Below are 27,143 nucleotides of genomic sequence, written 5' to 3'. Positions count from 1 at the left end.
CAAGATTTCACAACATGACGAATTATAGTAAACACCAGAGAGAAGCCAGCAGTCACTCAAAATACAACAATAACCAGTAAACTGCATCATATCAGGCTTCTTACTAACACCTTTAATGTCACGCTAATCACTTGTCTCTATCAATTTAATCTATCTGACGTGCTTGCATGGTCTAGCCAATCTCCTGACTTGACCTAAATGTGCAACAGCCGGCTCTGTTTCATATGGGAGTGATGCTGAAACTGAACGCTAACTGGATGTAGTTTCTGACGAATGGTTATGACAGGAGGTATGGCATCTCAGAGGACGATCAAGTGCTGTAGAGCTAGTACATCTGTTGTCATAGAGTTTGTAATGTGGAGAGAGAGAGAGATGTGAGTGCTGTGTTAATCAATGTTTATATCCAGTTTGATACATACACAGCGTAGGAATCTGGCTGCATTGTGGTTGTGATGCCTTGTTTATACTAACTGCATTAAGAGGGCTTATTTGTGGCTCGGTCTGGACAGCCAGGCTCCCGTCACGTGGTCCAGCTGAGTGTCTTTAAACAGGCGGCGTGCCAAAATCGTGCACTGGAAAAAGTGATGCTGCGAAGTCACATGCAGTTTCCACAGGAATTAAGTTTATTTACATTCAATGATCAGGCATAACATTCTGACCGCCCCCTCTTTCGACGCTCACTGTCCACTTTATCAGCTCCTCTTACTGTACAGCTGCACTTTGTAGTTCTACAGTTACAGACTGTAGTCCATCTGTTTCTCTGATACTCTGTTACCCTGTTCTTCAGTGCTCAGGACCCCCATGGACCCTCACAGAGCAGGTACTATTTGGGTGGTGGGTCATTCTCAGCACTGCAGTAACTCTGATATGGTGGTGGTGTGTTAGGGTGTGTTGTGCTGGTCTGAGTGGATCAGACACAGCAGTGCTAATGGAGTTTTTAAACACTGTGTCCACTCATTGTCCACTCTATAAGATGCTATTACCTCGTCAGTCCACCTTATAGATGTAAAGTCAGAGACGACAGCTCATCTGCTGCTGCACAGTTTGTGTTGGTCGTCCTCTAGTCCTTCATCAGTGCCCACAGGACCCTGCCTTTTGGTGGGTGGACTATTCTCAGTCCAGCAGTGACACTGAGATATTTAAACACTCCAGCAGCACTGCTGAGTCTGATCCACTCACACCAGTGCAACACACACTAACACACCACCACCACAACAGCGTTACTGCAGTGCTGAGAATCACTACCCAAATAGTACCTGCTCTGTGAGGGTCCATGGGGGTCCTGACCACTGAAGAACAGGGTAAAAGGGGGCTAACAGAGCATCAGAGAAACAGATGGACTACAGTCTGAAACTGTAGAACTACAAAGTGCAGCTATACAGTAAGAGGAGCTGATAAAATGGACAAGGAGTGTAGGAACAGGGAGGTGGTCAATGTCAATGTCAAATTTATTTATAAAGCACATTTTAAAACGTCAGTTGGCCAAAGTGCTGTACAAAGTGCAATGATAATATTTAATGATATAAATAAAATATAAAACAATAAAATTACACAACAAATACAGACTAATGTAAAAAGAGTAATTAAAAACAATTCAGTAAAAAATAAATAATAAATAAATAAAAGTTACACATAGAATAAAAGGAGAAATGTAAAATTAATTTGGGTGAAATGCCAAAGAAAATAGATGTGTTTTTAGACCAGCTTTAAACTGTTCTAGAGGCTCAGCTGATCATACATTTAAAGGCAGAGGTTTGGAGCCGCTACCGAGACGGCTCTGTCTCCTCTAGACATGAGCTGAGATTTGGGAACAGCTAGGAGAAGCTGATCTGCAGACCTTAGAGCTCTGGTTGGACAATAAGGCTGCAGCAGTTCTGTCAAATATGCATGGTCATAATGTTAAGCCTGATCGGTGTATGTTTGGGGATAACTGTGATGTAGTCACTTATGAATTCAAGGTATTATTATTGTTTTTTTCACAATGTGCTGAAATCTGATGGAATACCTACATGCATCTCAGCACACGTGGCTTAAAAAGCAGTGGGGAAGCACAACTACAGAGTAAGAAAAGCGAATATGAAAGAGCAGAAATTTATAAGCAGTGCCAGCAGCTCTTACTCTTCAGTTTGCGTGTTGATCCAAGAATGCAAACACATCAGATGAAGACTTCAAGCTGCTCAGTGTCAGTGCGTCAGAGAGGAACATGGCCTGGAACACCTTGATGCATAAATTCTGTTCGGAGTAGCGCCTGGAATTATCATATTATAATAACCATAAATATTCGTTTAAAATGTACAATGTCTTAACAGTAATATTTGAACAGATATGCCTTCTCACTCGGCAAAAAATGACACCTCGTCAAGTGAAGTCATCGCACGTGTAGTCTAAATATTCATGTTTCTCATTCTGAGATTGTTATAATTTAAGAATATTCTAAGATCATTTTGACACTTTTGGCGTCGAACTGTCTCTTCATTGCCAAATAAGTTTGTTTATATTAAGACGTAACGAAGATGATGTTGGCACAATTATCTGCCAGTGGAATGCCACACTTTCAGTAGATAAACTCACTCAAAGCAAGTAAAGAAATCTAAAAAAAAGTATTATTTTACATTATTACAACAATCTGACAAAATGACAAACATTAGATGCATTCACTAGATTTGAGATTTTTCTTGCCAGGGTATATTAGTGCTATTATGTAGTATATTAGTGCTATTATTTAGTATATTAGTGCTATTATTTAGTTTATTAGTGCTATTATTTAGTATATTAGTGTTATTTTAATGGCAGTGATTAATGTCAAGTTATTAGCTGTCAAAGCAAAACCTTTCTGCAAAGAAAAACATATTCTTAACTTTACTGTAGGGGTGGGCAACGTGATGGTATTTGTCATGATTATGATTATCGTACTGCATGTTTAACTGAAAATAGGGCTGAATTGGTCCTAATAGTTTGGGTTGAGTTAAAACAGTATGTTAAATGGTGAATAAAAATCAGAGTTCATAGTTTTTTTTTATAATTCATAATTTTTGACTATACATATATTTGAATAGACCCAAAGAAATATATATATATACGTGTGTGTGTGTGTGTGTGTGTGTGTGTGTGTGTGTGTGTGTGTTTTGTTAACCAACATATAGCTTTGTACACTATTATATATAAACAGTATTACATTGTGTTTATAACAACTGTAGTAACATATTAACAACACATGCAACAAAAATGTAACAACTGGTAATGTATTAATTGCTAATACCTTATGTAAACACATGTGTGTTCATGAATATGTAGTGCATTGATAGCTGTAACAGCATGTTTTTACAGTACAAACTCAAGTTGATATGTGTGTATTTACATAAGGTGAACTACTGTAATCCATGTGTAACAGTGAACACACTACCAGTAGTTACATAGTTGTTATAGGTATCATTAATTTGTAATTACATAGTTATTATAGACATTGCCTTTAAAGCGCCATTCAATGAAATGTTCATTTGAAGTGTGTGTTTGTGTGAGATCCTCTGGAGCGTTAGTGTGTTGAGCCAAGTCATTGAGGAGTGGCTTGATGAAGCACTCCACTTAGACGGCAAGGAGGATTCCAGTGTGCTGTCGAGAAGTGCTGGGTGGGAGTCACTGTCTCTCGGGCTGACCGCTGGTCTGGGTAAGTTTATGGTCTTCTTAAAATTTGTTACTATTTGTGAGTTTTTTGGCTCTACTTAACACAAAATGTGTTGATTTAACTTAATAAACAGCTTATAGGCTATTTATAGCCATACAGAAAGACAACTCATTGAACATGTAACAAAGGCCGTCATTCACAATATCTTCCGAAATCTTTCTTAAAGTTGTCCTAAGAAAAATCTACGTCAGATACATAGCGTGTTCTTAAAGTGCAGACCTGTTCTCGCCTTGGTGCTCTTGAGTGTGCAGCTTGAGCTCTGATGTTTAACAGCTTTACAGTGCGAACCGCTCAGTTCTGCGTCTTTGGTTTACACCGTGTTGGGTGATTCTTCACTGATGACATAATGAAATTACGTTTTGGCAGTAAATTACAATCATTTTGTTTCTGTGAATTTCCAGCGAACATGACTAATTGATCCGGCTGATTGAAAGTCAAAGTCATTTATTAAATGGTTTATTTATATTGAAATGATATTTACTACTATTAATGATTATGTAAATCACAAATAAGCCCATTAAATAAATATCTCACTAAAGTATCTTAAAGCGGTCCTTCAAGCTCAAATGTTCTGCCTGGGAAAATGCCCTGTTTTTCTCTCTGTCACTAAAACGTCTATCCAAGATATTTCCAAAATTAGTTTTGAGATAGGAGGTAATTCCTCACTATTTTTAATACTGCAAATACTGCAAAACATATAAAGTACAGTCATTTTTTATCATTTTTGTTGGTCCATTCATCATGAAATTTACACATAATGTAAAAGACAATAGTCATTTTCAGATTTTGACAGAAACTGAAAAACAACAAAAGTGGAAATATAAGGTTTTGTTCCAACAATAGTGATATGTATGTTTATATTTCTATATTTGTCAAATAATAACTGCAAAAGTACAACAATAAACACAGCAGCAGCTCAGAAATTCGATAATCTCTTAGGTCATTCTGCCTATTGGTGGTCAGGGGTTTTGTAGCTGGCAAATAGAAAGTTGTTTGTGTTAACAGTTGGTAATTGTATACAGGGAATAATTATTCTGGCCAGAATTACACTCGTACTCATACTTCAAGAGTAAAGACAATGGTTCTAAATAGAACCATGAACACTTAAGGAACCCTTTTGCACACTTAAAGAGTTCTTTTCATAGTGAAACAGTTCTTCAGACTGATGAAGAATATGGTTCTACACCGCACATGAAATGGATATTCTATTGTTACAAGCGTGACATCGTAACAACATTAGAACCCTGTTTGGCGCTACTCAGATCCATATGTAACACGTTCTCAATCAATCTGAAGAACCATTTAACCACGAAAAGAAGGCTTGAAGCATGGAAAAAGTTCCTGGAGTGTTCAAAGTTCTTTATACAACCATTGACTTTACTAAAGGACCCTTGAAAAGCCACAAAAGAGAGTGTAGAGTTCACGCAAGGAGAACAGGGAGAACTAATCCCCATGTCAAACTGTGATGTGTGAACGGTACGGTCCAGAGGAGAATGCAGCTTGAGCTCTGATGTTTAACAGCTTTACAGTGCGAACCGCTCAGTTCTGCGTCTTTGGTTTACACCGTGTTGGGTGATTCTTCACTGATGACATAATGAAATTACGTTTTGTCAGTAAATTACAATCATTTTGTTTCTGTGAATTTCCAGCGAACATGACTAATTGATCCGGCTGATTGAAAGTCAAAGTCATTTATTAAATGGTTTATTTATATTTAAAAAGATATTTACTACTATTAATGATCATGTAAATCACAAATAAGCCCATTAAATAAATATCTCACTAAAGTATCTTAAAGCGGTCCTTCAAAGCTGTAACGGCTGGTGAGTGGTCAGACGTGGGCAGAGCAGGCTACAGTAAAAAAGGTTTAATGTAGGGAGAATCAGGCAGGTGAGGGTCGGTACACACGGGATCAAAACAGAGTCCAAAAGAATAAGGCTAAAACAGGCAGAGTCACAAAACCAGGAGGTCAGTAGACATAAACAAGGCTCGGTAAGGCACAGGCACTGCAACAGTACCTCGCAAAGACAGAGCACTTGAAGACAAACATCTATGGTCCTTAAAACGGGTGAAACCAATCACTACTCAGGTGAGCCTGAACGTTGGCTGAGAGTTTGTGATCATGTTACCTCCCAGCGAATTCTGGGAGTTGGAGTGCTTGACGGAGTGAGGGATGTGGGCCCCCCTATGGAAGGCGTGACAAAAGCTCATATGTTCTGCTTGGGAAAATGTCCTGTTTTTCTCTCTGTCACTGAAAGGTCTAGCCAATCTTCCAAAAATAAATGTTATACGTGAATATTATGAAGACTACAGCACCCCTCGCGACCCAGAAGGAGAAGCAGATTAGAAGATGTGTGGGTGTTTGTGCGTGTGTGTGTGTGTGTGTGTGTGTTATGAAGACTGTTTACTAAACTAGCTTATTAATGATTATTTGGCTGTTTGTGTACCTTAGAATGTATGAAATTCAGCAGCATCTTTGTTCTTTATTGTATTTAACTGCATTAATTTAAAAATGAAAATTTGCACATTCTCAAAATGTGCTTCCCTGACAATTCAGTGATGCTCGATTGTCCACTGTACATATAATATACATACATCTCGTCTTTAACAAAGATTCAACTAAGTATCTATTCAGCTATACTTATAAACCTAAACCTCATATTGTTGATAATCAGCTAAATGTACTGAGACTTTTATTGTAAGTGTACAGAAACATAAAAGTTTTGCTGGTGCTTGTAACTGTAACTCAGCCTCTCTGGTCTTGTATTTTGCAGGTTTGGTCCAAATATGGGGTGGATTCGTGGATTTCTCTGTGTTTTCATCATCTCATCCTTCTTTCTTGTCAGTCATGCCCAGAAAGTTGGTAGGAAATATTTTCACTGATTTTTATTGCACATGAAATCCTTCATAATCCACAATTATCACTCTGAATTTACCCTGCTTTTAGGTTTAACTGAATAACTGAATTTGGGCCACCAGAAAAAAAAAACCCTGACTATACCAAGTAATTTCATCTGACTTCTATATGAATTTTATATTACTGTCGCAAAAAAAACAACAACAACAATAAAAACCTTTGGCTCAAATAACCTCAATTCATCTCCTAGAACCATCTACCAGTCTCTGACATTGACTGGGAGAAAGTTTTTTCCTGCTCCTCCATGCAGAATTCTTTCAGCTGTGTGATGTTTGAGGGGTTTCTTGTATACACAGCCTGTTTCAAACCCCACCACAGCATCTCAGTGGAATTATGATCCAGGCTTTGACTTGGCCATTCCAGAGCTCTTTTTTTCAGCTATTCCTTGGTGTGATGGAGAGCTGGCCAGGCCCAGCAAAGTAGCCCCAAACCACCATGCTTCACAGCTGGAATGAGGTTCTTGTGCTCAAATACTGTTTTTGATTTGCACCAAACATGTCTTCTGTGACTGTGTCCAGATAATTCAACTTTGGATTAATCAGTCCAAAGCACATGGCTCCAGAGGTCTTGGTCTTTGTCTAGATCAGAGGTCTCTAATAGGCGGACCACAGTCTGAGTCTGGATCCAGATGCTGTCCTATGCCGACCTGAGTCTATAACTGATAAACTAAGGAGAATTATTTAATTTCAACAGGGTGGTCCTATTTTAATTGGTGCAACTTTTCTAGTCTTTACGGTAGCTCTAGTGCCTGGGAGACTCACAGATCAATCACATGCATTGTAAAAATCACATGTGATGCTACTCAGCCAATCAGATCTGTCTATTACGATGAGCACTGCGACTTGAATTAGTGCTGCACACACTGGGGAGCGACGAGGCAAGAAACAGCAGTCAGAGAAGAAAGTGAGCCAGATTATTTTGCACGTCATGATCTAAAAGAGAAAACTGACAATAAATATTGTTGAAATGTGACTGAATTGCACTTTATTTGATTTGACATTCAGTTGTCGACTGCATAACATGTTGCTATACCTACTAGGCTTCTTCAGTAAACAGAATATGGCACTGAATCAACATGCAAGTTAGACATTATGAGGTTCTGGACCTTCGCTTGAGGAAATTTTCTTTGTCAGGACCTTATTGAATTTTTATTAAAGACCTCTGGTCTCGGTGGTCTCTGGCAAACTGTTGTATTTCCCTGATCTAGTCTTGCCACTGTACATTTCTGCATAATTTACTTATTACTTAATGGAGAAAACAATCATACTACTTCAGAGTTGCTCTCTAGAACCCATACAATCCTGTACCAGTTGGAAAGAACAAGCCAAAGCCGACATTCAATTTAGAAACGGTTCCAAATCAGCTACCTCAAATAAAATCTAAAATGTGAAGTAAAGTATTAAGTAAAACTTTCAGAGGTGCTCCTGAATGAATACTGACTCTGGCCTATTTAGGTGAGGTTGATGTTCTCTGTTCCTATGCACAGGGTTCTTTATCCTTCAGTTTTCTATGTGAGTTCACTTTGGTTCCTCTATGCCTTCATTGAGGTTACAGTGCCTTCAGCACTTGGGGCAATTCATGTTGTATATGCATCACGACTAATTACACTCTTAGAGATTTATGAGTGTATAATGAAAGTAGCATAACATAAAGTTACATTAAATGGACAGACTACATTCTTAAAATGGTTCTTTAAGGGTTCTTTAACAAAGAAATTGGTTCAATGCAGAACCATGAACAATCAAATATCCCTTTGCATTATTAAAGCGTTCTTTGCGTCATGAAAGTGTTCCTCAGATTGATGGAGAATGTGCTGTAGATGAGTTTGCAAAGAACCTTTTTGAAAAGGGTTCTTTATAGAACCCAAAAGTGTTCTTATATTATTACAAGCTTGACACCATAACAACAGAAGAACCCTTTTGGGTGCTACATAGAACCCTTTTCTAAAAGGTTGTATAGAACCACCTGCAGCACATTCTGAAGAATCATTTCATGAGGCAAAGAACTCTTCAATCATGCAAAGGGTTCTTTGAGTGTTCATGGTTCTGATTATAATGATTTTCCTCACTAAAGAACCTTGAAGAATCATCTTCTTTGAGAGTGTTCTGTATAGATGCTTGTCTTGGATTAACTTGAAGACTGCAAAACGGTAGGTCACTTCTAGCCTTTATAACTTCAGAACATAAATAAAAAAGATATAAAATTGATCCACAAATATGGACATTCAGCAGACCCACCTCTAACTAGCCAGCATGATGTTATCAAGTTGTGACATCAGCATCAGTGAGTAATTTGGCTTGGAATATCACCCAAAATCCTGAAATTATTGCTCTGCTGTTTGGTCTTCATATTCTAAAAAAGGTTTAACCCAGCCACACGATTCACACATCAGATCACTCATCAGACTCTCCCTCACCATCCAGAGTGAGTTCATCCACCTGTGACCCTCCATCAGCCAGAAATCCAGCTCCAAAATCACCCAAACCCCACTCGTTACTGTTATACTACATCTCTGCTTTTAGCCCTTATATTATAAACAAAGGGCTTTCATTTTATGCTGATTTTGAGTAGTAAAAATATCTGATTTTAAATATGCAACTCAATTTGTAATTAAAAATAAAGTCTGTCTTGTTGTGTATCAGAGTTTTATCACTGAGTATGAATCCAAGAGGACAGAACATCAATTAAAAAATTGACCACCTTATGCTAATTGTTTATTTTTGCACATAATAACCAACAGAATGAATCACCATCAAAATCATTCATACTAACAATTGCTGAAAAGATAACTACTACTGCGCTCAAGATATCTTTAATGAAATAAATACAAAATTTAGCAGGCGCCAGGTAAATTTTTGATCAGAAATGACCCAAATTCAGAAAGATATCAAATTTCTGTTAGGATTTTTCTGAGTAGCTCAGGGTCCTCTGAAAATAACACCATATGGCATGTGCGACTGACACATGTGAATACTTTATAATTGCGATTTACAAAACAAAATCCCCGAAATGTTAAGGGTTTTACGGTTTTTAACTTGCATTCAGCTATATATTTATTCAATTTACTTTAGTTACCTCTACTCACCAACCCTGGTTCGAGGGAACTAAAGTCCTAACCATAACCCTAAACTCAGCCAAATACCTGAACTTAACCTTTACCATGGTCCAAAATGGGCCTGTAATAATAACTCTAACCCTAATCTTAACACTATTGAGAATTTAATTTCACCAGATCAACATCTAGATCATCTAGTGGAGTCTATCCAAATAAAGTGTGACCCATAATTCAGTATTCTTATTCACTGTAATATGACAAGATTTTATACTGAAATGTGCTACTTCACTACTTCAGAAGCCATGTGTTTCCCCAAAACTCTACTCAAGACACATGAAATGACCACATAAAATGTACTTGATTCAATTGACAAGTCATTTCAAATAAAATGTATTAAATCAATCAAATCTTTTCCAAAAAGGTAAGCACATACGCTAAAAGATAGCATTGAATCCTACAAATTCAGTGACATTCGGGAAAATCCATTATTACAATGTTTACCTCTCATTCTTTCTTCCAGTTTGCACCCAAGAAGCCATGGCCGATATCGTTTTCTTAGTGGATGGCTCTGCCAGCATCGGCCTAAAAAACTTCCAGCAGATCCGGGATTTCCTCTTCTCATTGGTGTCAAACTTTGATGTTGCTCCTAATAAAGTCAGGATAGGCATGGTCCAGTACAGTGACACACCCCGTACTGAGTTTACCCTCAACAGGTACGAGGACAAGCAGGAGATCCTCGACTACATTAAACGTTTGCCTTATAAGACCGGTGGCACCAACACTGGCATGGGTTTGGAATTCTTACTGAAAAACCACTTTGTCGAGGAAGCAGGAAGTCGAGCCAAACAACAGGTGCCTCAGATCGCGGTGGTCATCACGGATGGGGATTCCCAGGACGAGGTCGAGCCATTTGCTCAGGAGCTGAGGCAGAAGGGAATCAAAATATATGCCATTGGAATCAAAGATGCAGACGAAGCCTTGCTGAAGAAGATTGCAACCCAGCCGTATGACCAGCATGTGTACAGCGTGTCTGACTTTGCAGCGCTGCAGGGCATCTCGCAGAACATCATTCATGAGCTGTGCACCACAGTGGAAAAGGAGGGAGAGATCATCCTGCCGCTACAAGGTAAGAGCAGCTGTTTGAAAAATGGGATGAAATGGAAGTTTGTTGGTGATCATTGTATTCATTCGGAGCAACGGATTCCAACCTTGGTGTTTTCTCTGATCTTTACCTTTATTATGGCTTCCATTCTTTTCCAGATACTTGCTTTCAGTTTTTCAAAGAGATCTGCAGGTATATTAATAAGTTCAGTCTAAGAACTGATTGTATTTTAATCTTCTCTTGACCCAAGTAATTCCAAACACATTCAATGATGCCGCAAGTCCAGCATCTGTGACAGACAGTCCATTGTTCTGAGAACACCAGCAGCTTCTTTGATTGATTTGCTAAGGTTCTTCTTCTTGAAAAGGATTTCAGATTTAAAGGTTTGAGCTGTCTTCTCAAATAAACACCTATTTTTTTTAAGATTTTATTTTTAGAACTGAAGCAAGAGTGAAGATTTATTTTGATGAAAGATGAAGCTGAAAGTTCTTCTTATCTGATGGTGACAGTTTTGGTGGTCGACCAGGTCTTGGACAGATGTTAGGGACAGGAATCACATGCTTAAGGATCAGAAATCAGAATGGCAAAGCACTGTTTTAGAACTTTGGAGAACTGTACACCAGCAGCTTCTTTGATTGATTTGCTAAGGTTCTTCTTCTTGAAAAGGATTTCAGATTTAAAGGTTTGAGCTGTCTTCTCAAATAAACACCTATTTTTTTTAAGATTTTATTTTTAGAACTGAAGCAAGAGTGAAGATTTATTTTGATGAAAGATGAAGCTGAAAGTTCTTCTTATCTGATGGTGACAGTTTTGGTGGTCGACCAGGTCTTGGACAGATGTTAGGGACAGGAATCACATGCTTAAGGATCAGAAATCAGAATGGCAAAGCACTGTTTTAGAACTTTGGAGAACTGTACTCTAGTAGTAAAGCATCCAGTTCCATGCATTTCAGTTGGAGCTATTTTTAATTTTCAACAACACTGTGATGATTGATGCCCTGCCTGACTAAACTGCAAAACTAAAACAATGTCCTTCCTCCTAGAATGCAAACAGATGGCATCGGCAGATATTGTGCTGCTTGTTGATTCATCTGACACCATCGGAGATGCCAATTTTGCAGAGATACAGCGTTTTCTTCGTGCATTTGTAGATACACTTGACATAAGGCCAGACAAGGTGAGAGTTGGACTTGTCCAGTACAGTGATAAACCTTATCAGGAATTCCTGCTGGGTGAATATGCAGACAAGGCAGACCTGCTAAAGAAGTTTGACAACATCAGGTACCATAAGGGCAGTGCAAACACTGGGATTGCGCTGGACTTCATTCGGGAAAACTACTTCAACCAAGCCAGAAAGAATGTCCCCCATATTGCCATAGTGATCACGGACGGGGTGTCAGGAGATGCTGTGGAGGAACCTGCGCAAAAGCTCCGAATGCAGGGAGTCATCACCTTTGTAGTTAAAACCGGGGGGGCCAATATTGTGCAACTACATGCCATCGCTAATAGTCCCCAGGAAGAATTCTTGTTTAGTGCAGACAGTCACCAAAAACTACAGGAACTGGTAGAGAATCTGCGCAGAAAAGCGTGCATTGCTGTTGATGACCAATTACGAGGTAAACAGCAGATCTTTGGTTTATTCCATTTTTATGGTTCATACTTTGACAATTAAGCTCTACTCTGGAGAGAAAGCCCTAGATGTACAAAGTTCTTTACACTAAGACAAGACATGCTGTGCTATGATGAAAAAATGTTGATGCTTAGACTTTTGTCCCTCAATATAATCTAAAAATGATATATTCAAATAGTGTCACAGTGTAGAAAGTTGATGATGATATTTTAAGTGGTTAAAATGGAAGGCTTTCCAAAGATGGTTCTTCAAGGGTTCTTTAGTAAAGAACATGGTTCTTTATACAACCATGAACTGTCACATAATCATCTGCATGATCAAAGGGTTCTTTGCATTGTGAAATGGTTCTTTAGGCTGGTGAAGAATGTCTTCATGCATATAGAACCTTTTTGAAAAGGGATCTACATAGCACCAAAAAGCGTTTATCTATAGTTACATTGTGAATCTTGTGACAATGGAAGAATCCTTTTTGTTGCTATATAGTACATTTTTCAAAAAGGTTCTATATAGAACCATCTACAGCACATTCTCTTTATATCTGAAGAACCCTTTCATGATGCAAAGAACCCTTTAGTCATATAAAGGGTTGTTTGAGTGATCATGGTTCTGTATAGAACCCTTTTCTTTACTGAAGAACCCTTGAAGAACCATCTTTTTAAGAGTGTATCATCACTGTCAGAACTAAAATACTGTGTGCATTCAAAGCAAATGTATTCTCAAAGGTACAACAATGGTTTAAAGTTCAATTGTACAATTTAATAAAAAATTTCTTCAGGGAAAGGTGAGCATTTGTAGCTTTTCATAACCTAATGTTTTAAAACAGAGCAATAAAATAAAAGCCTGGAGACGAGACGGGGTGTGTGGAGTCAGTACAGCATAGAAAATATAATTTTAATGGATTATATTACAGTTATGTTCCCTGGCTAAAGGTACTGAGATGTACCCTTGAGGGTCCCACCCCAGGGACAAGAGGGTACTGCCCTAGTGGCAGTTTCATACCTTTATTTCGGAGAGTGTAGTGATAAGAGGGTTTAGTACCTTTTTTCTGGGAATGATGTCTACATTGGAAGTCGTGGGCTGGAGGTTAGGGAACCAGCCTTGTGACCAGAAGGTCATCGGTTTGATCTCTGAGGTACTCTTAAGCAAAGCGCCTAACCCCCAATTGCTCCCTGGGTGCTGCAGATAAGGCTGCCCATTGCTCTGGGCATGTGCGCTCACTGACCCCTAGTGTGTGTGCTTGCTAGTGTGTATGTGATGTTTTACTGTACAGATGGGTTAGATTGTGGAGGTGAAATTTCCCCATTATGGGACTAATAAGGATCACTTAATCTAATCTTAATAGAATAACTCTCAAATTCTTATCTCTTTCCTCTGCAGCTTTTTCCAAGAAGTTTGCAGATGTCTTTTTCCTGGTTGACAGTACAGCATCTAGAGCAGAGACTCAACAAATTCGGAGTCTCTTAACACGGGTGGTCAACCAGCTCAACGTAGGGAAGAATACTAACCGTGTTGGCTTGGCGCAGTTCAGCGAGGATGTTGAAGAGGAGTTTCTCTTCAACAGTAATAAGACAAAAAGTGAGATTCTGACGACCATTCGAAATCTGCAACTGAGGCCTAAAGGGTTGCGCAGAATTGGACATGCCATTGAACACGCTCGCACTCACTTCTTCAACACTGCAGCTGGTAGTCGCATTGCCGAGGGCTTCAAACAGTTCCTGTTGGTTGCAAGTGCAGGCAAATCAGATGATGGGGTCCTTCGTCCAGCACGTACACTCAAAAAAGAGGCAGTGAAAGTGATCACTGTTGGCGTGGGTCGTTCAGAAATGGATGAGATGGAGGACATCTCCAGTCCCACCCTGAGCTACAAGTTAGATCCGAGAACACTTCCACAATTGCCCCCAAAAATCAAGGCTGTGGTTGAATCACAAGAGGAGCTCAATGTCACAGACGGTAAATGTGTTCTTTATTATATATTATATACAGATCTACGCAGTCAATAGTTATTTAGTTAGTTTTTCTTTGTGTGATAAGGAACATAACATTTTATAGAAAATGACACTAAAACTAAACCCTAAAATCTAAATAGACCATAAATTATTCAGTATTTAGCGTCACTCTTTGTCTTTGTCACAGCTTCCATTTTTTTCAGGAGACTAAGTTTGTCAGGAAATTTGCAGGGATAATTTTTCTAACCTCCAAAGTTTTGTCTTCGAAGTTGGTTACATTTTCATTTGAGCACAATTTTTGAGCACAAAAAAAATGCAGAATTAGTTTTTTCACTCTTGGTTCCCTAAAAAGCACTGGGCATTTTAGGGAAAAATAATTTTTTTCTTAAATTTGTTTTTGAGAAAGGCCCTAAAGAAATTCTTGTGCTGTAAAGGATTTGTGATTTAAACCACAGTAATATTTGTACCTCTGTGCTCTTGATTGTGTGTAGATTCTGTTCTTACCTAAGAATAAAGCCCAACAAGGAAACATTAATGAATGTCGAAATCTTCGTAAAGTGGGTTTTAAGAAGAATATTTTGATGTATTAGGCACCATGATTGAAAAAGAGATTGGTGAGTGTGAAGAAAGATTGAAAGGTTCTTGTTGAGATTTTAATTTAAATGTTCTTTCTAGAGCTCTGCTTCTCTAAATTGCTTGTTTTATACCCAGTCATGTGAGTTAGTTGCAAATTGCTCCTCCAGCTTTTTTTAATTAGTATCACTTACTGTTCCAGTCTTTTGTTGCACCTGTCCCAACTTTTTTCAGATGTGTTGCTGCCATTAAGTTCTAAATGAGTTCAAATTTTTCATGAAATGATAAAATGACTCACTTCCAACTAATCTAATATGTGTTCTATGTTCTATTGTGAATAAAGCAGGGGTCTATGAGGTTTGCAAATCACTGCGTTCTATTTTTATTTACATATATTTACATTTTACACTGCACCACAACGTTTTGGTACTGGGGTTGTACATTAAGTGGAAGTCCTTTAAACTTTTAAAAGATTTTTCACACTCACAAATCTCACTGACAACAAACTGTTCTCCAAAGAATCATCCCTTGAAATATTTTTAAGGGAACCAAATATAGTTCTTCTTCAACATGGTGCAAATAACCCTTTTTGGTGCCTTAATTTTTAGCAGGGGTTTAGTCGCATTAAAACAAAGTGACTGACCTTCGCTGTGTGTATATTTTTACAGATTGTAGGTCCGCTGAGGTGGCAGACATTGTGTTCATTGTTGATGAATCTGGCAACATGGGGCCAGAAAACTTCCAGCTTGTACGTGACTTCCTCCAGAATACCATTTCAGGCCTTGACGTGGGAAGGGACAAAGTGAGGATCGCCATCGTCCACTACAGTGATGTACCCAGGGCTGATGTTTATCTAAACACTTTCGATGACAAGAGTGAAATCCTGCAATATATTAAGACGCTGTCTTACGGCAGAGGGAAAACAAACACTGGAGCTGCTCTAAAATTCGCCAAGGACCAGGTTTTCACTAAGGCGAGAGGAAGTCGGAGTGATGAACAGGTTCAACAGATAGCGGTGGTCGTCACTGATGGAAAGTCCTCAGATGACTTTAGCGGCCCGGCAGCGGAATTGCGCCGCTCAGGCGTGAAGGTTTTTGCCCTGGGCATTAAAAACGTCAATGTAGATGATCTGAAAAAGATCTCATCCTTTCCACCCAGAAAATATGTGTTCAACGTGGAGAGTTTCACTAAGCTCAACGCACTGTCAGGCATACTAACAAAGAGCCTTTGTAGGAATATTGAAAATGACGTGTTCATGCTTCCGAAAATTATCACTATTCAAAAAGGTACTTAACAATTACTCTGAGCTATGTCAATGTCCAGTATGTGATATAGATAGAACTAAGGTATTCATTTGTTTTACAAAATCGTGATTGCTACTTCTACAAATACTATTATCTCTATCCAAATTCTACAGATTGAAATAATTTAATGGCCAGTCTTTGTCCTTAATTTCAGGCTGCAAGTTTACAGCGGAAGCTGACATCTACTTCCTCGTGGATGAATCAGGGAGCATCACCTATGCTGACTTTGACGACATGAAAGCTTTCATTTTAGAGTTCCTTCATATGTTTCAGATTGGACCCGAACAAGTGCGCATTGGTGTGGTGAAGTTTGCAGACAAAGCGACCATCGTGTTCCGCTTGAATACTTATGACAGTAAACCTGCTTTGGAAAAAGCAGTGAAAGATCTGTTCCAGGAGGGAGGCGGCACCAGAACCGATCTGGGACTGGAAGCAATGATCCCTCTCTTCAAGCAGGCTGAGCAAACACGCAAAGAAAAGGTTCGGGAGTTGCTGATCGTGATCACAGATGGCAAATCTGAGCCAGGAGGGACACCAGTAAAAATTCCCGCTGAACAACTGAGGAAGCAGAACGTCACAATCTATGCTGTTGGAGTAAAAAATGCAGACATGGCTGAGCTGGAAGACATGTCTGGCAGCCCTAAAAGGACATTTTACGTGAAAAACTATGATGCTCTTAAGCTGATCAAAACCAAAATCCTCAAAGAAATTTGCTCATTTGAAGGCAAGTGTTTGGGAAGTGTTGCCAAGATTCCCCAATGTTTAACTATATATATATATATATATATATATATATATATATATATATATATATATATATATATATATATATATAGTTTTTATTATTAAGTAGTAATTCAATTTATTTAATATTTGTTCTTTTTTGGTAAGTACAGAATACAAAAGTTATAATTTTAACTAGCAAAGCACATATTAATTATTATGTATCTATAATGCTACATTCACACAGTAGGTAAAGGTGGCCCGACTCTGATTTTCATTTAAAAAATCACATTTTTTATTGGGCTGTTCACAAGATCTTTTTAATGTTTTCTATATGCATTAGTCTGAACAGATCAGCTCCTAAACTGACCTTCTTGTGCAAAAGAACAATGCTTCATGTTGCTTGACATAGTGCGCTAATCCGGATGTAAACAATCACGACTGCCAACGAATGCCAGTCCGTTCCTGCTTTGGGTTTCATCTTTACCAGAATCATAGGAGGATCGTGAAACTTCATTGACTGAGAGCTGGGCTCATCACCCAGAATGTGTTTGAGTTCGCCTTAAAAAGGGTGTGGTCACTTCTTTGGTTCGTGTCCTCCGATTCTTTAAACCTCTCCTTCTCCTACGGCTGCGAGTCAGCCATTTCTTTTGAAATCTCATCAAACATGAAGGGTTTTGTCTAATTTTTGTACAGAAATATCACCCGAAATGTTTGAGGTCTAAGCAGCGTGAAGTTATGATGAATGTTGAGTTGGATTGGTGTAAAAGTCTCATGAGTTCCGATCTGGCTGTTCAGACTGAGTGGCGTTGCTGCATATTGGATATGTATCAGATTTCACTAACACATATGAAAGCGTCTCAAAGCAGAATTGAAAATGTCAGATTCGGTGCGTTTCTCTGTTCACACTGGAACAGAGACACACATCTGTGTCACACGTGAAGAAAACGGTCGCATTTGGGCCTCTTATACCTGCTGTGTGAACATCTCTCTATGCTTGTGTGACTGTAAAGATTTTCTTATATTAGTTATAAACTGATGTGAATATAGTTTTTATTATTTTCTAAACACCAGCAGAGCCATGCTTGTACCATTCCTTCTTAGTATAATGTGTGGATTAACCTAAGGTGTGGGAACAAGATTCATGTGACATTCAGGTCATAGCCATGACTTAGCAAAACAAGAGACCAACATAATGAATTCATGCAAACTACTTAGTAAACATGAGAATGAGATAAATGCATCATGACCAAGACTCAGCAAGGCATGGGAACAATATAATGAAATTGTGGCCATGATTTAGTAAAGGCATGGGAATTTAATAATTAAACCATGTAGTGATCTCATTAAGTAATTAAGACATGAACAAGATAACTAAGCCATAGTTGTGGCCACAACTTAGTAGGACATGAGGACAAGATAATGAAGTCATGACTAAGTAAGGCATAAGAATGAAATGATTAAATAGTGGCCATGCATTCAGATTCTGTTTCCACAGCTTAGTAAGTTGTGGCCACACTTTATTTTTACTGAGAAGGGATGTCATTAAGGTACAGTACACATCAATGGAATGACCTTATTGTCTTCCTGTGTTGCAGCTTGCAGTGACCTTTTGGCGGACGTGGTCTTCCTTATCGATGGTGCAGATGCAGTTGACCCTGCAGATTTTGAGCAAATGAAGGAATTAATAGGACTCGCTGTAGAAAAGCTTCCCATTCGAGAAAACAGGGTACGACTTGCCGTCATTCAGTATAGCACCAACACAAAAGTGGAATTTGCTTTGAATTCCTTTTATGACAAAGACAAGCTTCAGAAAGAAATAGTGTCAATAAAGCAGCTCAAAGGCAAAACTTACACAGGAAAAGCACTGACAGAAGTGTCACAGGCTTTTGAGGAATCCAATGGGGGACGCACCAGTGTTTTGCAGTTCCTGGTAGTCGTTACTGATAGCTTGTCCAAAGATGACGTAGCACTGCCTGCTAAGGCTCTTAGAGAGAAGAACATCAACATTTTTGCTGTTGGTCTGGAGCATGCTAGCAGATCTGAGCTGTTTTCTATCTCTGGATCCTATGAGAGAACGTACCTGGAGAACCTGGAGGACTTTGCTTCCATCCAAGCTTTGGGCAGTGAGGTCATCTTCAAGATCTGCAACACTGGTAAGTCAGAGACTTGACGTCAACTGAAGCAAAGATTGATATTCCAAAACAAGGCCACGTCCACATGCATCTGGACATTTTTGAAAATGTCAGTTTTCTCCATTTTCAAAAATCCCTCTTTGTGCTGGTGACTTTAATGATCATTGAGTTATTGTTAAGGTTACAATCAGGTTGACACCTAACTAAAAAGAACCACGTGCAGCAGATTCTTGCTAATATAATGCAACAGTAAAGCCAAATTCAATTGTAAGATTGTCAAGCACAGAGGAACAACTCAGTCATTAACTGTATTTAGAACCTCTGCATGCTCAACAAAAGCAAATCAGTGCCAACCATGTGAAAGTTAATGTCATGATGTCAGCATTTTTGAAAAAGCTAAGTTTTTGAACTTCTTATTTTCTGTATAATCATCCTTCCTCGTTCACCAAACCCACCTTGAATGTTGCCAAAAGGCTCTAGCAAACTCCAGGTGCTCACGTTTGAGGTTAGATGAAAGAAAAGCTTTCTTCTTTCATGCCTTCTGAATGTTTTGTTGGTATGGAGGTGGCATCAACCCTTAGTCTTAAAGACATAAAGACACAGGCCCAATTCCTTTTCTTATTTTTATCCCTTTCCCTTGTTTTTGATTGTCACCTTGTCACTTTGAACTGAGTTACAAGTTGCAAGGGCTGAAATCTTCCCCTTTGAAATGGGACCCTCAAATAAAAAGAACATAACTTCATTAACAGGCTACTAGCGCTGCTCTGTAGGTGACCCTGCCAGTCTGCAGAGGAGGGTAAAGTTCAGCAAGTTCAGCTGCTGGGCTTTAGTTACATTTAGGGAATCATATGCTTTTTGTTTGCATTTTCTTGTTCCACCTTAAATGCTGCAGCAGTTACATCCTGGTGCTTCAGGCTTCAGAACTGCTGGACTGTTTAAGGTGGAATGGGAAATTCACTTAGCTACCGAGACATCAGCATAATATCCATCCATCCATCCATCCATCCGTTTTCTAAGCCGCTTCTCCGTCAGGGTCGCGGGGGGATGCTGGAGCCTATCCCAGCAGTATCAGCATAATATTACCATTATAAATTGAAATGACTCAAATTAAGACAAGATGATGATAACTGTATTTTTTGCAAATGGAGAAAACGCTGATATTCATATTTGTAGGTTATTTGTAAGTTTATTTGGTCATTTGTGCTGTTGTTTTTTTTTTCCCCATAACTTTGCAGTATGACTCTGAAAAACTTCCATTTGGAGGGCCATATAGCCATAACTCTTCAACCTACCCCTCTATCTCAACAAAAATTGGGACATCCTACCACCTTACCACAAAACGGAGGGCTAAGGGCTATGTAGTAGGTGCAAGGGGTGAAATGGGATTGGGCCTGCTCACTGTGCATGGGGCAAAATAACCATGCATCCTCTTTCAGGCAGGTTTACTACAGCTCTGGTAGTTTGAATATCTTAATTATTACCCTATCAGCAAATGTGTTTAAGTGTAGCCTTTTTATATATTCATTGGCTGATTTATGAAGGTCTGTGTTTCAGATGTTGATGAATGACTAAGGGAATTTGGCCTCTGTGTCTTTTATATATAATCTGTGGAATTTTAAATGGGAACATGCTTCAGTTGCATTTTATATAAGAATATTTATGGGTGCCAATGACTGACATAAATTAAGACTGGATTATTTATAAATATTTAGTGTTAGAGTAGCTGCTAACAGACAAGGGGCAGTTGTCGGCTGGAGGTTAGGTAACCAGCCCTGTGACCGGAAGGCTGACAGTCCATGACTGAGGTGCCCTTGAGCAAGGCACCTAACCCCAAATTGCTCCCTGGGTGCTGTGGATGGGGCTGCCCACTGCTCTGGGCAGGTGTGCTCACTGCCCCCTAGTGTGTGTGTTCACTAGTGTGCATGTATGTCGGTGTTTCACTGTATGGACCGGTTAAATGTGGAGGTCTAATTCCACAGTGTGTAAAACACAGTTGGCAAAATTGTTCTAAATAAAATAACTATCAAGGTGTACATATGTTGGTATTATGGCAACCATTTCACAATTTGTTAAAGAAAAATCTTCTTATTGTTCTCTAGATTGCCAGAGACCTGAGCTAGTAGACATAATCTTCCTGGTGGACGGAGCTGATAGCGTTGACAAAGCAACCTTTCAGGGTATAAAAACCTTCATGGAGACTGTGGTGGCCAAGACAGAGGTTGGAGAAAAACGGGTTCGCTTTGGTGTCATCGTCTACGCCGACAAACCTCAATCTGACTTCACCTTGAACCAGTACTACAGCAAAGCTGAGGTTCTGAAGGCCATCTCAGAGCTGCACTCCCTTGGAGGACGCAGAAACACAGCCCAGGCTCTGAAGTATGCAGTCTCCTACTTCTCTGCAGCACACGGAGGACGGCGCGCCCAACATGTTCCCCAAGTCCTGTTTCTTATCACAGATGGCCCAGTTTCTGACTCTTCTGGTCTGGCAGACTGGCCTCGAGTTCTTGCAGGGTCAGAGGTCAACATGTTTGCTATTGGAGTGGCAGAAGCTCGTGAGGCTGAGCTGAGGAGAATCGCAGGAAACAACCAAAGGGCCTTCTATGTGGACAATTTCCAAGCTTTAGAAACACTATGTAAACCCATCACTCATCAGCTCTGCAATTTGACAAAACCAGGTAAACTCCTTTCAGGTACTGTAAGCATTGTCAGATGATTTCATGTGTTAACCAAGTTTTCTATTTCTCTGTTTAGTGTGTGAGAAGGAGTTGGGGGACCTAGTCTTTTTGGTCGATGGATCAGAATCAATTAGTCCACAGAACTGGATAGTTCTAAAGAGTTCCATGATCAACCTTGTCAGAAAACTGGAGATCGCACCAGACAGATGGCGGGTTAGTGTGGCCCAGTTCAGCGACATCGTCCTGGATCACTTCTACTTAGACAAATACAGCAATTTAGAAGGAGTGGAACAAGGCATAAAAGACATTTCCCAAAGGAAGCAAGGCACAAACACCTGGAGTGCCTTGAAAATGGTACAAGACTACTTTAAACCAGAGCACGGATGCAGGATAAACAAAGGAGTTTCTCAGAATTTGCTACTGATCACTGATGGCAAAGCTAATGATGAGGAGAATCTGGGTGCTCTAGTTGAACTTAGAGCTAAGAATATTGAAATATTTGCCATTGGAATTGGCGAAGATGTAAACCACTTTCAACTTCTCAAAATAGCGGGTTCAAAAGAGCGGGTCTTCTTCGAGAACTTTGAGAGCCTTACACTGAAGACGACTACGGAGAAAGTGCTCCAAGCCATTTGTACTCCGGATGCAATTCCCGATCCACAGGGTAAGTGTGTAAATTTATAGTCTGGAAAATATAGCGATTCCTAGAGTTTTAACATCCAGAGAACAATCGGTAACACAAGCAAAGCAAGCTGGGTAGTCATACACTGTCTGGGGGAGACTTTTCAGTCATGCAATGTATGTCACAGCCATTGTCTAACAACAGTATTGCTGTCCATTGGACAGTGTTGATATGGGTCCTCTACCTTGATCACCACCTTCACGAGGAATGTTTCCATCCACATTTAGCCCAAAAAAGTTTTCATACACTGTTAGAAAAAAGGTTCTGTGCAGGTACATTTTTGTTAATCAAGGTACAAACAATGTAAATGTTCCCTCAAAGGTACAGCAGTGGTTTTAGGGTCCAATTGTGAAACTTTTTCCCAAGTTTAAAGTTTTTATTTGAACATTTTCATAACCTAATGTTTTAAAACAGAACAGTAAACGTCTGGAGGCGAGGCAGGGTGTGTGGAGTCAATAGAATTTTGAAAACATAATTTCAAAGGATTATGGTTCAGTTATGTTCCTTGACTAAAGGTACTAAGATGTACCTTTCAGGGGCCCACCCCTGTGACAAGAGGGGAACTGCCCCAGTGACAGTTTCATACTTTTTTTCTGAGAGTGTAGTTGTCTTCAGACATTCTTGTTACAGGATCACTTCGTGTCTTGTGAGATTAGAGTAAACTATGCTTATAATTTGTACAGAATCAAGAGTAGTTGTCCATAGATACAGGGTTTATATGCTCCAACAGAGGTCCTTTGGCATATTGTATTCACACAGTGAAAGACCAGGGCTGCCCAGTCTAGGATAACCTTCAGTAAACACATATTTATCTAAAATTATGGCATAAATATTTCTGACTGACTGTAATCCTTTTTTCCATATTGGATAGGTTGTTCTATTGACATTGGCATTGGGTTCGATGTATCACAAAGAACAAGCTCTCAGCCTCTGCTAGGTCCGCACATCGAACCCCTGGTTGCTGCAGCTATTCATCACATGTCTACAGTGGGGAATCTCTGCTGCGTCCCGGCAGACAAAATTGAGACTAAGCTTGGCTTCCGACTTGTTTCTGGGCAAGATGGGAAAGTTATGGATGATTTTGGCTTCGAAAAGTATGATAGCAATGTGGTCAGGAAGGTGCTGGAATTGCGGCCTACAACTCCCACAGCTTTCAACTCATTTCTTCTGAACTCCTTCAGACAGAAATTGAGTTCCTCTAGGGCTGGAGTGAAGGTGAGTAAATGCACTGAATTTCTCACATAACTCATAGGTTCAACGAGCAATTGGTTAGGCATGTTCTTCAGGGAAATGTTCTGGGTGGTTTTCATACAAGAGAAGACACAAATAAAAGTGACAGGATATGCAAAAGGTCAGACCACACAGAAAGTAATCTGTGGTTTGTCTGGAACAGACTTGGATGGAGCATAACTCTAAACAAATGGTTTGTTTCTGTTTCTTCTCTAGGTGGTGGTCCTTTTCACAGATGGCTTTGACGATACATTGGAGCATCTAAAGGAGAGTTCAGAGAGACTCCGTCAGAGTGGTATGAGCACTCCCTCAAACGGTTGGCCATCAAATTAGGGGCTTAAAAACAGTTGGGAACAAGAAATGACTAAATGCAGTTAGAAAACTGAAACACCTTTCTTTTGCCAAAGTTGCATAACAATAAGCACAGATTCAACCACCTTGATTAACACAGATTAATCTATTATCATCTGTCATCTGACAACCAAACACTGCAGTACTACATGGAAATGCATCTGCAATGATTAATTATTCTCACCAGAGGGCAGCAGTGACTTGTAAGAGAACCACAGAGAGAAACAAAATGACTATAAAGACTTACAGTTTCTAAGAAATTCATTACATCTGATATGTTGCAATGGTGATTTGCCGATCTCACTCTGATTCACCTGCATGTCCTGAGGTGTTTTATATGTACTTTTTTCTAAGTTGTGCTGAATATTTTGCGATCTAGGGGTCAGTGCACTGCTGATTGTGTCTCTGAATGGTAATGTGGACTATCAGCAGTTGGAGTTTGGACGAGGCTTCAGCTATGCTAGGCCTCTTTCCATCAACATGTTGAATGTGGGCAACGCTCTGCAGGAACAGATTGTGAGTTACATTCACTTAAAATAAAATTGACCAAAAAAGGCTGCATCACTGTGCTGTAAAATGTAGCAAACATATAAGCACACCTGGCCAAATGACCTGCTTTTGTAAAAAGTGACAATAAAACACTTATTAAAAAATTAAATACTAATTAAATTGGCTAATTAAATAAATAAATACATATATAATGGAGCCAATGGATAATGTATAGCACATTTTAATGTTATAACATTTGTAATACGTTAATAGTGTTTTTATCTTTTTTTCAATATGTTAAATGTGTTAAATATTGAAATATGTTTCAATATGTTAAATACATAGAAATTTAGCCAATAAATTAGCAGAGAAATGACACATTTTCATTTCTTTCTTGTAGACGATGTGTTGACTTAACAAAACACGTAATCTGACCTTTTGTAAACGACTATAATTGGCAACATATTATAAGAAATTTCTCTATCTCATTGTTTTTGTTGTTTTTTTTCCTCAAAAACAGGAAACAGTGGCTTCGAGAGAGTGCTGCAACGTAACTTGTTCATGTAGCGGGGTTTTCGGCCCCCAAGGTCAACGTGGGTTCCTAGGATCAAAGGTGTGGCCTGTGTACACCAGAACACACTGAGTGCATAAAGTCTTATTACTGATTGCAAAGCTATAGTTACAGGAAAGAGGACTAGATTCTGAACATTGGACGAAACAATGAAATGTATTTCTGTTTACACTACATCCTGGAAGTGAATGAGTATTTGGATTCATCTCAAGTCAATAATGTGTTTTTTCTTTGGATTTACAGGGCATTCCAGGGCTGAGAGGCTACCCTGGATTCCCTGGTGATGAAGGAGCCATGGTTAGTGAAATGAATGTGTTTTGATACATTTTGGCCAAACATATGGCACAATTTATCTAATGCGTTATATTTGGTGTAACATCTTATATTTTAGGGGTGTAAATCTGTTTTCACAACAACCTGATTTAATTATTTAGGAAAGCATTCAGTTTGTCCAGAACATCTCAGAAATAATTGACTCTAAATCTAATAAAAACAAAAACAAAAAAACAATGAATGCCTAAATGTACCTCCAATGTACACAATAGAGAAAAATAGGCAATTCAACAATATACTAGATGACTTTATTTTACATTTATAACCAAGGACTTTATTTTGTAGATTACAGTAGATTAAACTAGATTATAAATAAGCAATATAACTTGACAGAATGTGTTTTCATGGATGCAATCATGACTGTGATTTGATCATAGCACATGATCTTATGTCATCTAGTGTTTTTAGAAAACATTAAACAGAGAACTGTCAGACATTGCATCAAATAGTAATCCATGCAATTCCTTTTTCCATAAGTTGTAACTGATAAAGCTGTTGCAATATCAGGTTCAGCTCATCTTTTCAATATTTACCAAATTAATGTCAATGTGGTTTTGTTCCAGCCAGCCCAGTAAGCATTTCATAGCCCATCTTGTTTACTGAGTTATACTATGTTTACTTTTGGCTGTTGAGGTATTTAGTTGTCCCACAATCACAGCTGCTGACTGAAGAGCTTTCTTTGGTGAGTGCCAGGTTTGGAATTTGATGGCTTGTGGTCATTCTCTTCTTCAGAATCTGACCAAACAGGCTGCAGGTCAAATATTACCGAATACTATGTGTTTGTATGTCCTAAGTAGGAACTGACCTGCAGTGTAAAGCCAGTCATTACTCCAAATCCAGTGTTCTGCAGAGATTTTTTTTCTTTAACCCAGGGTGGAAGAGGTTTACCTGGCCTAAATGGGACTCAAGGACACCAGGGTTGCCAAGGAAGAAGAGGCCTGAAGGTATAACAGAATTTACAAGCAAATACCTTCTAAGCTCATTTGAAGTTTGTGGCTCAGGTTGCAATAAGTCACTATTTTTTATGTAGCTACAAACTGCCTGTGCAAATCTACAAAGAATCTATGTATTATTAACCCATTCTTTAATGTTTTCAACAGGGCTCAGTAGGCTACACTGGAAATCGGGTGAGTAACAGACTAAATACAACTACCCTGGTCTAATTTGAGTGCTTAGCTCTTTTGGCCTGAGATTCATTGTCCATTTCTTGACATTCTGATATCTCTTATAGGGTGAAGATGGTGAGATTGGTCTGAATGGTGTGGATGGTGAGCAGGTGTGTGTCTCTCTGGCCATCTCTGCTTGGAACATCTGATTTTATTCCAGTCTTCTACAATTCACTGATTACGTCTGATGCATTATGAACTTGCGTGATTCACTGATTCACTGTATCGACTCTTCATTTTGAACAGGGTGAAAAGGGATTGACTGGGCCAGCAGGACCAAAGGGAGAACCAGGGCGCCCAGTAATTACATTCCACCGTACTCCACATCATCTCTTTGCTGAACAGCTGCACCCTTACCGTCAAGCTTCTACCACCTTTTCACTTTGAAAAATGGCCAGAGCAGTGCAGTGTTTGTGGTTATTATCTTTGCTCTTGGCATCTATTTTGAGGTCTCTCTCAAGTCACCCTGTTGATGTTTGTAAAATTTAGTGCATACAAAGCCTGGCATAGTTTTACCACACCCTACGTTCTAGGTATTAACTGGATAAGTGTGAGGTACAAGGTCCAAAGTACCACACTC

General features: G+C 39.2%; 1 protein-coding gene across 1 annotated transcript in view; it reads left to right on the top strand.

Annotated features, from left to right (window-relative positions):
• The first annotated feature begins 3,619 nt into the window (after positions 1-3,619).
• The window catches only part of LOC108441456 (collagen alpha-4(VI) chain), a 46,155-nt gene continuing 22,631 nt past the window's right edge, over positions 3,620-27,143 (top strand). The window contains exons 1-19 of the mRNA XM_037538440.1: positions 3,620-3,664; positions 6,457-6,545; positions 10,175-10,780; positions 11,799-12,371; positions 13,763-14,335; positions 15,573-16,190; positions 16,363-16,932; positions 18,530-19,087; positions 21,166-21,741; positions 21,818-22,405; positions 23,295-23,638; positions 23,870-23,948; positions 24,384-24,520; positions 25,014-25,106; positions 25,308-25,361; positions 26,270-26,341; positions 26,498-26,524; positions 26,629-26,673; positions 26,810-26,863. Coding sequence (XP_037394337.1) covers positions 6,470-6,545; positions 10,175-10,780; positions 11,799-12,371; positions 13,763-14,335; positions 15,573-16,190; positions 16,363-16,932; positions 18,530-19,087; positions 21,166-21,741; positions 21,818-22,405; positions 23,295-23,638; positions 23,870-23,948; positions 24,384-24,520; positions 25,014-25,106; positions 25,308-25,361; positions 26,270-26,341; positions 26,498-26,524; positions 26,629-26,673; positions 26,810-26,863 — 5,643 coding nt within the window. The 5' untranslated portion in view covers positions 3,620-3,664; positions 6,457-6,469. The remainder of the gene's footprint in view (positions 3,665-6,456; positions 6,546-10,174; positions 10,781-11,798; positions 12,372-13,762; positions 14,336-15,572; positions 16,191-16,362; positions 16,933-18,529; positions 19,088-21,165; positions 21,742-21,817; positions 22,406-23,294; positions 23,639-23,869; positions 23,949-24,383; positions 24,521-25,013; positions 25,107-25,307; positions 25,362-26,269; positions 26,342-26,497; positions 26,525-26,628; positions 26,674-26,809; positions 26,864-27,143) is intronic.

The sequence above is a fragment of the Pygocentrus nattereri genome, chromosome 5 (assembly GCF_015220715.1).
Source record: "Pygocentrus nattereri isolate fPygNat1 chromosome 5, fPygNat1.pri, whole genome shotgun sequence".
NCBI lineage: Eukaryota > Metazoa > Chordata > Actinopteri > Characiformes > Serrasalmidae > Pygocentrus > Pygocentrus nattereri.
Note: the sequence above shows the minus strand (reverse complement) of the source record. Positions and strands in the feature narration are given on the sequence as shown.